Here is a 13,487-nt window from a genome sequence, read left to right as displayed (position 1 = left end):
ATATGTTGAGCTACAGCAAGCTACCATATTATACAATTCTGGATGTCATCTCAGTCAGGCGTGGTGATACTTTCCAAGTCCACTAGGGTCTGCTTGAGTCTCATTGACTTAAATTTTGCCATCGGATAGTGAACATTTAAGAGATGTGACCATGCTAGCCCCGAAAGATGAATTTAGATTATTTAACAAGACATGGACTCATAAATGTTGGTTTCGACTCATTTAGAGTAAAGCGTCATTCGCTTTTATACAAACGTACGTATGAAATGTGTAAAAAATTATCCCTTTCATAATAAAAGCAGGTAAGTTATATTGTCATTTCCCACAAAATGAAAAACCTGTAAGGCATCTCTCACGGAGAGTTTATCAAAGAGTGTTTGATAGCTGAAATGTGACAAACTGTATGATGTATACTTTATTATCTGGGAATCCTAAACTGACCCCACTTAAGCCAATGTGGAGTCAGATCCGCTCTAGCCTGTCGTCTTTATTCATTAAAAGCCTCTGCACAGTACTGTATATGTTTAAAAGACAAAAGTTTTAGGCAGGTGAGAAAAAATGATGTTATCACACAATGCTTTCAAAAATAGAAGTGTTAATCATTTGATTTCATCAATCAACAGAATGCAGAGAGTGAACAAGAGAGAAATCTAAATCAAATTGATATTTGGGGTGACTTCTTCTAGGCACACTTGCACACAGTTTTTGAAGGAACTCAGCTGGTGGTTATTCCAAACATCTTGGAGAACTAAGCACAGATGTTCTGTGGATGCAGGCTTCCTCACTTCCTTCTGTCTCTTCATGTAATCCCAGACACACTCCATGATCTTGAGATCACGGCTCTGTCTGCCGTACCATCGCTTCCAGTACTTCTTGTTCTTCTTCATGCTGAAGATAGTTCTTAATGACTTTGGCTGTGTGTTTGGGGTCGTCATCCTGCTGCAGAATACATTTGGAGCCAATAAACAATCATTTATATTTCTGAAAGCATTCTTTGTTTACAGCATTTTTTTTCCACACCTCCTTAAAACTTTTGCACAGGACTGTATGTCCTATTACTGTGTCTGTATTAAGATCGTGATCTATGCCCTGGTGATTTGCCTCAGGTTCAGGAGGCAGTGAAGTGTCGTGTGGTGGACCGACAGGAAGACGCCAATGGAGATTCAGGAGGTTCATTTCAGAATGGCCATGCTCAGCTAATGGTATGAAGAGCTAAAATTTGGAGAAATTTGATATGATGTGAGAGAATATTTAAAATAACTAACTCTATGGAATAATAAAGCGCAAAAAGGGGTACGCACTTTTTGCTCCATTGTTGAAATTTTGACTTTAAAGCAGCTTGAAAAGGTTCAAGACCTGTGTCCTCCAAATTCTGATCTTCTCATCTAAAGCATACGTTTAATTTTATGGAAAATATACATATATATTTTTTCTTAAATTCTGATCTTGAAAATATTTATAAAAACCCCTCAAGATAACTAACCTAATAGAAATTTATTAAAAATAATGAAGTCAAAGCATTGTTTAGGAAATGGCATCGTGTTAGAATCATGATTAGAATGAAACAATTTAGGAAGAGGTCAGAGTGACTTACAAGAAGAAATTCTACAAAACCCAAAGCTTTTTCTCTTCAGCTTGTATCCAAATAAAAATATATATAATAAAACTGATTATTAATGAATCTAAGTTTTGTTGATTAGTCTTCATTTTCTCAATGTTTATCTGCCTTTGCTTTAAAAATATACCATCACATTGACTTGATAGCTAAAAGTTAGTGTGCATGTGCCCTGAGCAGGTATTCCATTGATTGATGCAGGCTGGACCATTTGCCTGGTGTCTTTTCCCCATTTCCTGTCTTCACTGCAGTCGCCAAATAAAGGCTTAAAATCCCCCCATATGATATTTTTCCCACGTCTCCACACTTAATCTAATATTTATTGTTTTCTGTCCTCAGACTGACTTTGAGAAAGATGTGGATATGGCTTGCAGATCAGGTAAGCTCCAGGTTGAGCGTGTTTGAGTTTGTGTGTTTGCATTTGATGTGACTTTGGGGACTGTTTCTCAGATGCTACAGATGTCTCTTTGTGCCTCCTTCTCTGTATTTTGACTGCGTCAAATTCCTCGTTGTTGTTGGAACAGATGTGAGCCGTGTTCCCTCTCATTTTTGCGCTTGTGCCGTACAGTCAACATCACAGCAGCCTCCCTACACCAAGGAGCTGTTTTGACAAGAGATGCAGCACATCACTGCTGCCTAACTCCGTTCATCCCAGGCTGACGGGAGTGGGATGAATGTGTGCTGAGCAGTTATATGCAGATAAATATGGCTGTCTGAGCCTCTCCTACACTGATGCTGTGTAATTAAGTCCCTCCCAACAGCGCTGCATCAGATACTGGTTGATGCTCTAAAATCCACTGGGAGTGAAAATCTGATTACCTCTTGAGACAAGATATCAAGAAAAGTGTCTGGAAGAGAAAAGCTATTCAGAAGCAGACAGGCGCAAGCAAAGGAAGACAGAAAAGAGCAGAGAGAAAGGAGAGATGTTTATTGTTTGTCAAGAGGGAGCAGGAATGGCAGAAAACGATCAGGGGATGTTTAGTACGGAGCATTGTCTGATGTTGTTCAGCAGCCTCGACCTGGTGCAGGATATGTTTGCTGCCATATGCCAAATGCTGTTATTGTGAAAAAGCTTGGGCCACAAGGTCATGCCGTACCCAGCTGAATGTTACGTTACTCATGTCAAAACTGGTTACAACCTTTTGCTGCAGGAAGCATTTTTCAATGAAAATCTAGTGAAGAAATTCCAGGACTTTACACCGGAAAGCGACACAGAGGTCTGGAGGTTCTTTGTGCACTAAAGCAATACCTTTTAGATGACAAGAGCATATTGAAAGAACTGCAAGCACTTGTATGTCCTCACGTGGAGAAAAAATACTATACTGTGAGGCTTTGTTTGACTTTCTTCACTCCAGTTCTCTCGCTCCAGGATTTCTGGATGTGTTTAGCAGTTATTCAATGTAGTAATGAAGGCAAAACTGAAGTCACAGGCCAGGACTTTATGCAGACAGGCAACACAGGTATTTTTGACAAGTCATCAACAGTACTCGATCCCCTTCTGCTCCAGTCTGCACGCCAAATGTCCTTGGGCAAGATACTGACCCCAAGTTTCTCTCCGATGCATCCGTTGGAGTATGAATGTGTACAAATGTTAGATAGAAGAGTATAGAAAAAAGTTGTTTGAATGGCTGTGTAAAGCACTTTGAGTGCTCGTGGAGTTTAAAAGCTCTATGTAAGAACCAGTCCATTTACAAGTCAGTGTAGCATTATTCTTTCTTTTGTCTTTAGTGTCATCCACAATTGAAAAAATCCCATCACTCTTAGTTTGGAAGTTTATTAGTTGCTAACCTTGTCCTTCCATCTTGTATTTTTCCTACCAGCTAGGGGGCTGGCCGGGATATGATTTTCTGCTTCCCCAGAGAGAATCTGTCAGCACTGGAGTTTTTTTTTTTTGTTTGTTTGTTTTGTTTTTTCTCTTTGCTCAGGCTGTGATCACCCACTGTGATCACAGCCTGCAGCAGTTAGAGATCAGGTTCAGGTGCTCAACCAGAGCAAGGTGTGTTGCTCTGAAATGCAGTCCAGCAGTAAAATAAGAGACTCATCCAGGATTGTATTGGTTGTCAGACGTAGAGGGAAGAATCTTATAATTTCAGTGATTTAATAATTGTTTCACACAGTGCAAAAGTAATGTGTTTATTATTTACACACATTCCGCTGCTGGTTTCTTCCCGGGATTCCCAGGTAGAGAAATTGCATCTCACACAGCTTTTCTCTCTTTCTGGTCTCTTTAGGCACCATGAAGCGCTCATCCCTCCAGGGGGAGGAGAAGGCCTCCTCTGGGACCCTCACTCTTCAAAAAGGTTCTAATTTTAACACCATGCCGGCCAGCATGGCCAAGGTTCACCTCCAGAATGTGGCCGACTATACGAGCCACACTTTGACGATGCGGAGGGAGAAAGGCGCCACAAAAGGAATCAGTACCGAGCTGCCGGGTGCCAAATCCATCTACATCTGCGATGGCGAACTCTTCAAGCAGCTGGATGGAGATCTGCCTCGAGGGAACGGTGAAGGCAGCAGCTCTGAGGGGGCTGGCAAAGGCCCGGGATATGTCATTCTGCCGACAAACAACACGGGCACCCTGAAACCGTCCAAGGGGAAAGAGGAGCAGGCAGCCAAGTATAACATCAGCATTGAGCAGCTGCCTCAGACCAGGCTCATCCACCTGGCTAACCCTGTCAGTGGAGAGCCAGTGCCTGGCTTTGGGCTGAAAAGCCTGCCTGCTGACCAGGTCAGTGTGTCATGCTCTGACAGAGACTCACCTGTGCACAACCTGCAGAATATGCCCAGAGACTCCAAGGTGGCCAACAACATGTGTGACGGAGGAGAGTCTGGAAATTCTGGAGTGGTGTCCAAGAGTGAGACTGTCTCCACACTGTCCATGAGCTCGCTGGAGGTAAGATGGAAAAACCTCTTAATCTATTGAATTATCAGCCTCATACTTCATATTTAACATAATACATGCATGCTGAGTTGTGTTTTGTGCTTATCATAAATTCTCAAATGAACAACCAGATGTAGGCTGTATCAGAGACTGGCATTTTATTATGATTATTTGGTGAATGCTCACATATTTGAGTGAGTTTGCTAATCTGCTAATATGATTTGGTATTGATAGTTTCGATAATATGAATTTAACAATCAAACAATTTTGCTATTTTCTCAGTATTCCCATCAGAATAACAACAGACAAACCACTCTCTTCTTTTCAAGCAAAGCATTTGCCATCTCGTCTACCACTGCTAGGTTTCTGTCAATACAACTCTGCAAGGCCTTCGAGTTCTGTAGCTCATACACAAAAATCCCTTTCTTTTCTGGAAGGGTTGTAATGTGAAACAGCCCCAGGACATGGGGACTTTTTGTAAACAGTTGTAGAGAAAGAGCATAAAAACACATTTGGAATGAATTATTGAGAGTGCTTCTCAAACAGCAGGGTGGTGGGTACATGACTTTGTTGTTGCTTTGATGGGTTTAGTGATGTGGAAATGGACGTCATGCAGAATTTATCATGTGTGATATTATAATTCACAAGTCTCAATGTTCTTCTTATTGCCTGTTTGAGAATTTAGGGTTGCATCACTGTGGTGAATGTCACTTTCATTTTTATCACATTGATTTATTATAACTTTCTCACTAAAGGGCTATCAAACTCTAAAGGTGCTGTAGCTTTTTCCTATTAGCGAATGACGCCAAACATTCTGACTGCTACACTACTATGTTATTTTGCATGGTCTGCAGCCATTCATATAGAAAAATTGGGAAACCAGTGACATTTTTTGTATTTGCTTTCTGGAATTATTTACGTGGCATGGTGCGTGCCACATGTGGTGATGTATGACCACTACAGCATCAGTGATGCTCGAGTGGTCGAGTTAGGAGGATCGCCTAGGGGCAAAAAAGGAAGATTTTGAATTTAAAGAAAAACTTGGCTGCAGAAAAACTTGTTTGTATACGTTGTTCTCTATAGTCCAAGTTTCGGGCTGGTAGTTTTTGGTTTATCTTTTTTTGAGACGAAGCTAAAACTCAGACAGTACATTCTCCCAAAATTTAAACAAAGGGATCCTCATCCACATAAGAAAGGAGGTCAGAAGGCTCTCTGGATTCCAGCTCTTCAGTAAAATGTGTTGCCGACAAACAGAAGAGGAACACTGGTCTGTGTAGTCCTTCAGCTGCATCTCACAATTCAACAGAAAACAAGTTGTCCTTTTCCCTGAGCTTCACCACTTCAGCTTCAATGAAATTGGGCTGTGTAGTTTTTGAGTAATTTTGCTTGCAAACAGATGGCCAGCATTGATTCTTCTTGTCTTGGTGGACTAATAAAAAAAACAACATTAATTAGGTCTCAACAGAGATGCACCATCCCACATATCTGTCAGTGCCATTATAATTTCCAATTCACATCACAAGAAGTATCTCAACATTTTGTCACCCGTGTGATGGCGGCATCTTTGAAAAGGTTAGTTTTCATAGAGCTCCTACTGCAGACAGAAGTGGCGGGATAAGATCGCCACAGAGCAGTCAGGCTTCTGCTTGCTGGTGTCTTTTCACTTGGGGGTAAAACACACTTCTATAATTTGGTGCGAGCTGCCACGGCAACCAGGCAGCCTGAAGGTCAGGTCTTCCTTTACCACTCTGTGACTGAGCACCGAAAGGTCATTCGGTCACAATCTGTTTACTGCAAACTTGTGCCAGCAGGATCAAAATGACCAGTAGCAAACCTCGTTTCCTCCCTCATGACTCACTGCTCTTCTCTGAGTCCCAGAGACGCCCTTTACTAACTACCTCATGTTCACATACGCAGTAAAAACTGCCGAGAAACACTTGCTACTCAAAAAACACACAATATCAAGACACATCTTTAATCTCTCTGTCTCATCTCCCTCCAGAGACGAAAATCACGCTATGCAGAGCTTGACTTTGAGGTAATTTTCAGTCTCTTTGATTCCTACAGAGCTGTTTAGACTTCAAAGCACAACATTTTTGCATACATTTATTTTTAAAGTAGGAGTGATGGTCACCTGTGCTGTTTACTTTGTACATAACGTGCAATGTCCCTGTGTAGAAAATAATGCACACCCGGAAACGCCACCAGGACATGTTTCAGGACCTGAACAGGAAGATTCACAGTGCAGACAAGGATAGAGAATCTCCACCTGTTGACGCCAAAGCTGCCAAAAGATGGAGTGTGTCCTCTGCCAGCAGCGACAAGACCAACATGAGTGTAAAGAGTTTAAATTTATTCTGTTCTGCCCCTTCCCTCCCTAATATCTAATGTTCCCCTTTCCTTCTATAATTAGCAAAAATTACCACACTTGCTTGTTGATTTGTAAGTGCAGCCGTTTTCAAAATTGTCATCTTTTTCTATTGCAGGGGTGTGCTATTAATTTTCCCAAAGGAGCCACATGAGAAACTGGGAGGGCCACTCCAATAAGCGTAAAAAGAGGTCAAATGATTAATGTGCTGTACTGAATTCTGTATTGGTTTCTCATGTGGATGGACCCTTGGTAAAATTCACTGCGCACCCCTGTTACAGTGTTAACTTATGCATAGGCATTATTTGTGTATGGCCATATAATCTCCAACTACAAACCAAACCGGATACACATAATATTGCCCAATTCAGATACCTCTGAGATACATATCTATGTCGTACACTGTGTGAACAACGTGCTTAATTGTGTTGTGCATGAGTTTAAACTAATGAGTGCAGCAATTAGTTCACTTGACAAAAAATGACACAGGATTTGACACTAATTTTCTTCTTACCTGTGGAATTTGCAATTTGTTGAGTCTCTGACTGCATATACCAAGGACTTATGCAGTAAAGACAATTTATCAACAATAACATGAAATTATAACACCAAAGGTTGCACCGAGCTACCTAGATAGCAGCGTTTCAATGAATCCTTCTTCTACTAGCTGAAAATTCTTTGGTGTTTTCTGTTTTTGCTGCTTGGCCAAGGCAGTCGCTAAGGAAGAGACATGTTCCTGTTTGAAGTATACCATTTATGCTCATAAAAGTTGTAGATGTCCATGCAAACAAAATACTGAATTTTAGTATGTATGCAATTTTAGATGCAGCATCTCTTTCCAAGCAGTCAGTTTCATATGTAAATATTTGTGACAGAAATAGAATTATAAAATTGAAATTGATGCTATGAAACTGAAATGTAGGTACCACATCAAAGTTCTGGTAGTAAATGTAGCTTATATATAGATTCTGAAAATAACAAAAAAAATATGTAGAATGGTGGTGCAGGATCTGCATGCAACCCTGGAAACCCCCGCCTCCCTCCATACTAATGCAAAGATGTGAAACATTTAAATGGGACAGATGATTTGTTTAAAGTACTTTGATACTTTAGCTTGTCTTAAATATTGTGCACCCACAGGCATGAGAACATAAGAAAAGAAAGGTCGGCTTCAGCTGGCTCCTTTCATAAGGCCACACTCTGGGTGTAATGTTACTTGTAAACTTCTGATAAGCTTGGAAATATGGTGCTAGGAGCATCCCTAATTGTTGCATGTATGGTTGATAATAAATGCCCCGTTTTTATGGATAACGAGCTGACACATTTAGACAACAATGCCACTTGTTGCTGCAGCAGATAGCGACACATCAGATTTTAGTCACAACATGTTGAATTTCGGTTAAATGGGTTTCAATTCTTTAACTGATAATAAAGTTGACCCAGCCATCACAACCTTGATTGTGTAATAAAATGCTTCCCACAGAGGCTGTTTATTTTTTTAGGAATTGTATGACTGTCCCATGGCCCTGACCATCGTTCTTGCTTCAGTAAAGCATGAGCTGTGATAGAAAGGGTAGCGACTGCCTTTTTGATGGTCTTAATGTTTGGAAGAGTAAATTTGATCAGACGATTGTAAAACTGTCAAGCATGGTGATGGTAGCATAGTGCTTACAGTGGTACTGGTATATTGCATTTTGAATTGAATAATGAAGAAGGACGACTACCTCCCATTCTCCATTTTTAAAGCAGGCTAACCTTAAGCTTGGCTAATGGCCTTCCCAAAGCGTCAAAACATGAACCTTATTGGAAATTTGTGGACTAGGCTTAAAAGCCAGGTTCAGTAAAGCCATCAAAATTAAATTAGGGGTGTCAAACCTATAGCCCGGAGCAATATCTGGCTCGGGATCCAGTCTGCAATATAATTTCATATATCAGTTTTTAGTGGCTCATCTTTATGTGAAAGTCCAATCTTCAGCCCTGCTGAGATCCATACAAGGCAGGGGAGGGCCGCACACCATGCGGCCAATCTCATGCAAAGACAGACCGGGATCATACCATTATGTGAAAGAAGGATGGGGTGCAGATGTTCCAGAGACAAAACAAGACTGCAAAGCTGAGTACAGAATTTATAAAAGTGAAACCTGTTTTTATTTTCAGCCATTTTGCAGTGTGGAAGTCAAAAGGTTTCAGACTTGTCCAGGCCTTAAACCTCATGTGTGTTCTTCATAGTCTCACAGGCCTGACTCAATTTATAATTCTTAACTTGTTTGACCTGCTACTCACCACAAACAAGCACAAGAAGAAATTTTGGACTTTTAACTGCAGTTTTTCCTACAGATGAAAACCTCCTTGATGGTCATTCAGATTTTTTACAACCTGAACAGTTAAAACAAACAAAAAGCTGGACAGTCTGGGCAATGAGCTACCAGATTTTTTTTCCATAATTTTGCACATTTATTTCTTAGAATTTAAGTCAAAAGAGTCATGCTGACAGATTTCTTTCTTTGTCACAGCAGCGTTTTCCAGTGTGGGCCGCAATGTAAAATGAGTTTGACACCCCTGATTTAAATAACTCTACCAGTTCTTCCAAGAAATATCAGAATTATGCCAAAAGCTAGTTGATGGCTACCAAATCATCTGGTCGAGGTGGAACTTGCTAATGGACATTTAATTAAATATTAGTGGGTGTTTATGTATATATTTGACCTATATTTATGCTTTTGAAACATCAAATTTTTGGTTTTTTTAAAGTCATTAAAAAATGTGTGCTGTATAGTCATTCCACCCTGAAAAAGAACAGTTAAGAGAAATCATTAAAAGTCCTAATTTACCATGATAATCATGACCATAATAACTTTTGAACACAACTGTAATTAAACATTTTGCATCTACTCAGTATAGATTGAATCAACAATCTATGTCCATTCTGTGGTCATTAGAGTTATAAGTATAGGTATTGTTTTGGGAAGTAGGCGAATAATATATTTGCTTCTGCTAATGAAGTTTGGATAAGAACTCTCATGTGGCATTGTCTCACATTGATGCTGGAGCTGAGAGGTGATTAGCTTAGCTTTGCATAAAGAATGAAACTATGAGGGGCAAGTTTGCCACTGGAATCAAGCACAGAGGTAATTCTGTCTCATAACTTCCCACATAAACAGAATTGACAGATTCTGTTTGTGTACTGTATCGACTGACCCCTTTGACAGTGAAGGCTCACATGAGGACTCTGGCATTTACAGTTTGTTTACAAATGACTCTCTCAGAATTATTTCCAACTAATAAACTATAGGTGTGTGGCAAATTCTAAGAACAATTTGAAGCATCAACATCTGTTAGGTCTGTTATGCTGTGGGGTGGATTTGGGTGCACTTGTCCTGATAGAGGGGACCAAGTCAATACACACTTGTCCTGAGTAGTCTCCTTTATCATATGATGAAACATTTCTTTCTGTCCTGGTGGGAGGGGTCTCTTCCAGAATAACTCACTGAACAGTGTTTCATCATTCAAACCATTCAGTAAACCTACTGAATGGTTAGAATAGCATGCCATTGATGTGAATCATATACTCTGACCTTAAGTTACCAGAGTAACGTACTATGACACATGTAAGAGTTTTCATGTCATAAATTTCTTTTATAAATGACTATGGCAACTTATGCACATAATATTTGCTCATGGCTTTGTAAGCAAGCGGTGATGTTTCTGTATTGATTCCTTTTATTAGTTGATTCTCAGAGAGAATACATGCAAACTCAATGAAGTATACGTTGTACTTTAACAAACAAAGCAGTGCAGTACAGTTACAGCAGTGCAGACTGTATGTAAATAAGTAATGCAGAAAATATATAGGTTAAATATTCTGTTTGTTCTTGATTTGCTGCCAAGTCTATATGATGCTGAATTTCAGTAAATCAAACACAGATTATGGAACGGCTCCGATGTCCATCCATCACATTAGAACAAATGGCAGCACAATATGATAGGCTGCTGTTAATATAGTAATAACTTATTGATCTACAACAGCTTTGCTGTCTTGCCTTACTTGAATCCAGTGATAATTTTTTTCTTTATATCTCTCCATGATCTGTCTGAAGTAGGTGGGCATCAATCAGTTCAATTTGAGTGGAAGACGAGCCAAACAATGCTTCAATTACTGTTTTATATGAGCACTCACACGGTTGAAGCACAAAGCCTTGACTAACAAAGAAAATAAATATCCCAACCCAAGTTAAACAGCACTCTCCATTATTGTTATCCAAACACCAAATGAGAGTATATGCTTTAAAGAACTCGCGTTCCACACTTCAACTAGAGGTCAGAAGTAAAGAGCATGTGGTTTTTATCACTGTATAGTGGCCTAACGAGACTTGATATTGTGTTTTTTCTTTGTCACCCATCTGCATGTAAAATTTGAGAACTTTGTTGTACACTTTAAATAACAATTATTACAGTTTATGATGTTCAGCTTACAAAATTGTGAGTTTGAAGGTTTTACCTACAAATGCACATTGGGTGTTGTCGTCACCCTGGTGGGTGGGTGGGAAGGGAGTTTGGACACCCAAGTTTGTATAACTCTGCCAGTAACCCTAGATGGGTCTCTGGTGACCGGTTGAACGTTAACAATTTGAAATGCTAGACTGATTCTGTAAGGGTATAATAAATTGACTGAAAAAGGTGAGGAAGAGCCCCCAAAAAAGCTAAAGTACATCAGCGTTTCTAAGAGATGAGACAAACCAACTTTTTTCTTATGTCCGTTTCCCCTCAGGACAAACAGCAGACCCCGAGCAAGAGGGCGTGGGAAGGCATCCGTAAGACCAACTCACCCCCGTCCTGGGTGCGGAAGGACCTGGAGACAGTGGCGGCCTCCCCTCTTGAGCTGCAGGCAGTAGAGTGGGAGAAGACCAGTGCAACCATTCCTCTTGTGGGCCAGGAGATCATGGACCTGCAGACAGAGGTGTGACCCAGATTCTGGCTCACACTACACAATTCCACTTTTGCTCCAGAGCTCTCAGACAACCAAGCAGACACACGACACACATACTGCCCTACTGTGTACTTCTATTCAAAGGGTGGATGTAGCCAAGACCGTGAGGGGGCAAGGAGGGCAAGGAAAAGAGTCACGATTACAGAAAATCAAGTTAACGAATTAAAGAGAGAATGAGATAACGGTGTCCCATTCTCTGTTTCATTTGATGTTTTTGAAGTCACCAATTACTGGTCATCTTCCTGTATATGATCTGCAGGCTTACACTGGAGACAGATTGCCAAAGTAGCAGACGAAGCTGCTATATGTGCATCATTAAGTCATGTAATAAACAGCATAGCAAAGGTAATCACGCGATGTTTACCCCTGTATTAAATGGTTACGATGTAATAATCATGATTATGTCTCTTTATTTTCACTGTTGAGAGTATTGTTGCATTGCTGTTCTGCTCTCTTTATTCCTGACCAAATTCTGATGTTGTATGCAGCTCAACATGCCTCTGAATTTCTCTCTTTTTCAACATAAGACTTGGGAAGAAAAAATTCACACGGCATTTGAGGAGGCAGACTGCCAAACATACACCCATATGTGCCCCTCAGTGCCGCTCCCTGTTCCCCAACAATCTCTAACGCCTTATCCCACCCCTCACGATAGTAGGCCAAGGCTGGCCCTGCAGCGACAAGGGAAAAAACGTGGGAGAGTGAGAAAAAGAAATCAAAAACATCACGTTGAGCCAAAATGGAAAGTTGCCTTCTCATCGACGGACACCTCAGAGATGGTGGAGCGCATGCCGGCAGACGTTGCGCTCTGTTCACTTTTCAACCTCAATGCCGCCTAAAAGAGGGACAACATGGACGTCCAAAAGGAGTACAGCAAACACGAGCTCGTTGGGTCAGTTTCTTGATGTACAAGCAGGCTTGATACAGTTAATGCAAACATGATGCTAAGGGAAAAAAGGTATTACTGTGTGTGTATATGTGTGTGTGTGCGCGCACTGAAAAAATGGAAGATGAGTAAACCCATAGATCTATCGATATATATGTTATGATGATTACAGATAATGACACGTACAAGGTAGAGTAATATAAAGGATGGTGGTTGCACACAGAGAAAGCACAAGGCTCATTTGGAGTCCTGATGTACAGCATTGTAATTATTTCAACAGAGTTCTACAGAATGGATTTTAGCCTATAAATATCTTTCTTACTGTGCTTGGGGATAGTTGTCATCATTATTATAAATATGAACATGATTATTCTGATACCAGTCCTTCCTTCCCCTCCCCCTGTCCTTTCAGGGTATTGGACTATACGAGTGTTCTGTATCACAGTGTAACAGTGTGTGTTTTGATATCACCGCCGGTCACTCCCTCAGATCTGTATTTGTCAAAAAAACCCTGACTGCCGACCTCTGAGCTCCTGCTTCCTCCGACCTCTGATTTGCGCCCCACCCTGGCACATACACACACACACACACACTCTCCTCCCATCTCCCCTCACTCCTGTTTTTATTTTACTGGGGTCGCCTTTTTGTTAATGTACAGTTTTCAGAGCACAAAATGAATGTGTCTTATTTCTAATAAAAGCATATCTATATAATAAAATAACACAAGTCTGCTTATTTTCTTACACAGTC

General features: G+C 40.6%; 1 protein-coding gene across 15 annotated transcripts in view; it reads left to right on the top strand.

Moving 5' to 3' along the window:
- Positions 1–12,250, top strand: part of adgrb1a (adhesion G protein-coupled receptor B1a) — a 192,402-nt gene extending 180,152 nt beyond the window's left edge. For 14 of the 15 annotated variants that reach the window (XM_085176673.1, XM_085176681.1, XM_085176674.1 and 11 more), the window contains 6 exons: positions 1,107–1,202; positions 1,955–1,994; positions 3,847–4,508; positions 6,499–6,534; positions 6,675–6,833; positions 11,633–12,250. In XM_085176673.1, the coding sequence (XP_085032799.1) occupies positions 1,107–1,202; positions 1,955–1,994; positions 3,847–4,508; positions 6,499–6,534; positions 6,675–6,833; positions 11,633–11,827 (1,188 nt within the window). In that variant the 3' untranslated portion in view covers positions 11,828–12,250. The remainder of the gene's footprint in view (positions 1–1,106; positions 1,203–1,954; positions 1,995–3,846; positions 4,509–6,498; positions 6,535–6,674; positions 6,834–11,632) is intronic. The other variant, XM_085176679.1, reaches the window with a different exon arrangement.
- The last annotated feature ends 1,237 nt before the right edge of the window (positions 12,251–13,487 follow it).

The sequence above is a fragment of the Neolamprologus multifasciatus genome, chromosome 11 (assembly GCF_963576455.1).
Source record: "Neolamprologus multifasciatus chromosome 11, fNeoMul1.2, whole genome shotgun sequence".
Taxonomy (NCBI): Eukaryota; Metazoa; Chordata; class Actinopteri; order Cichliformes; family Cichlidae; genus Neolamprologus; species Neolamprologus multifasciatus.
The sequence above is the reverse complement of the archived record's forward strand: the minus strand, read 5'-3'. Positions and strand labels throughout refer to the sequence as shown.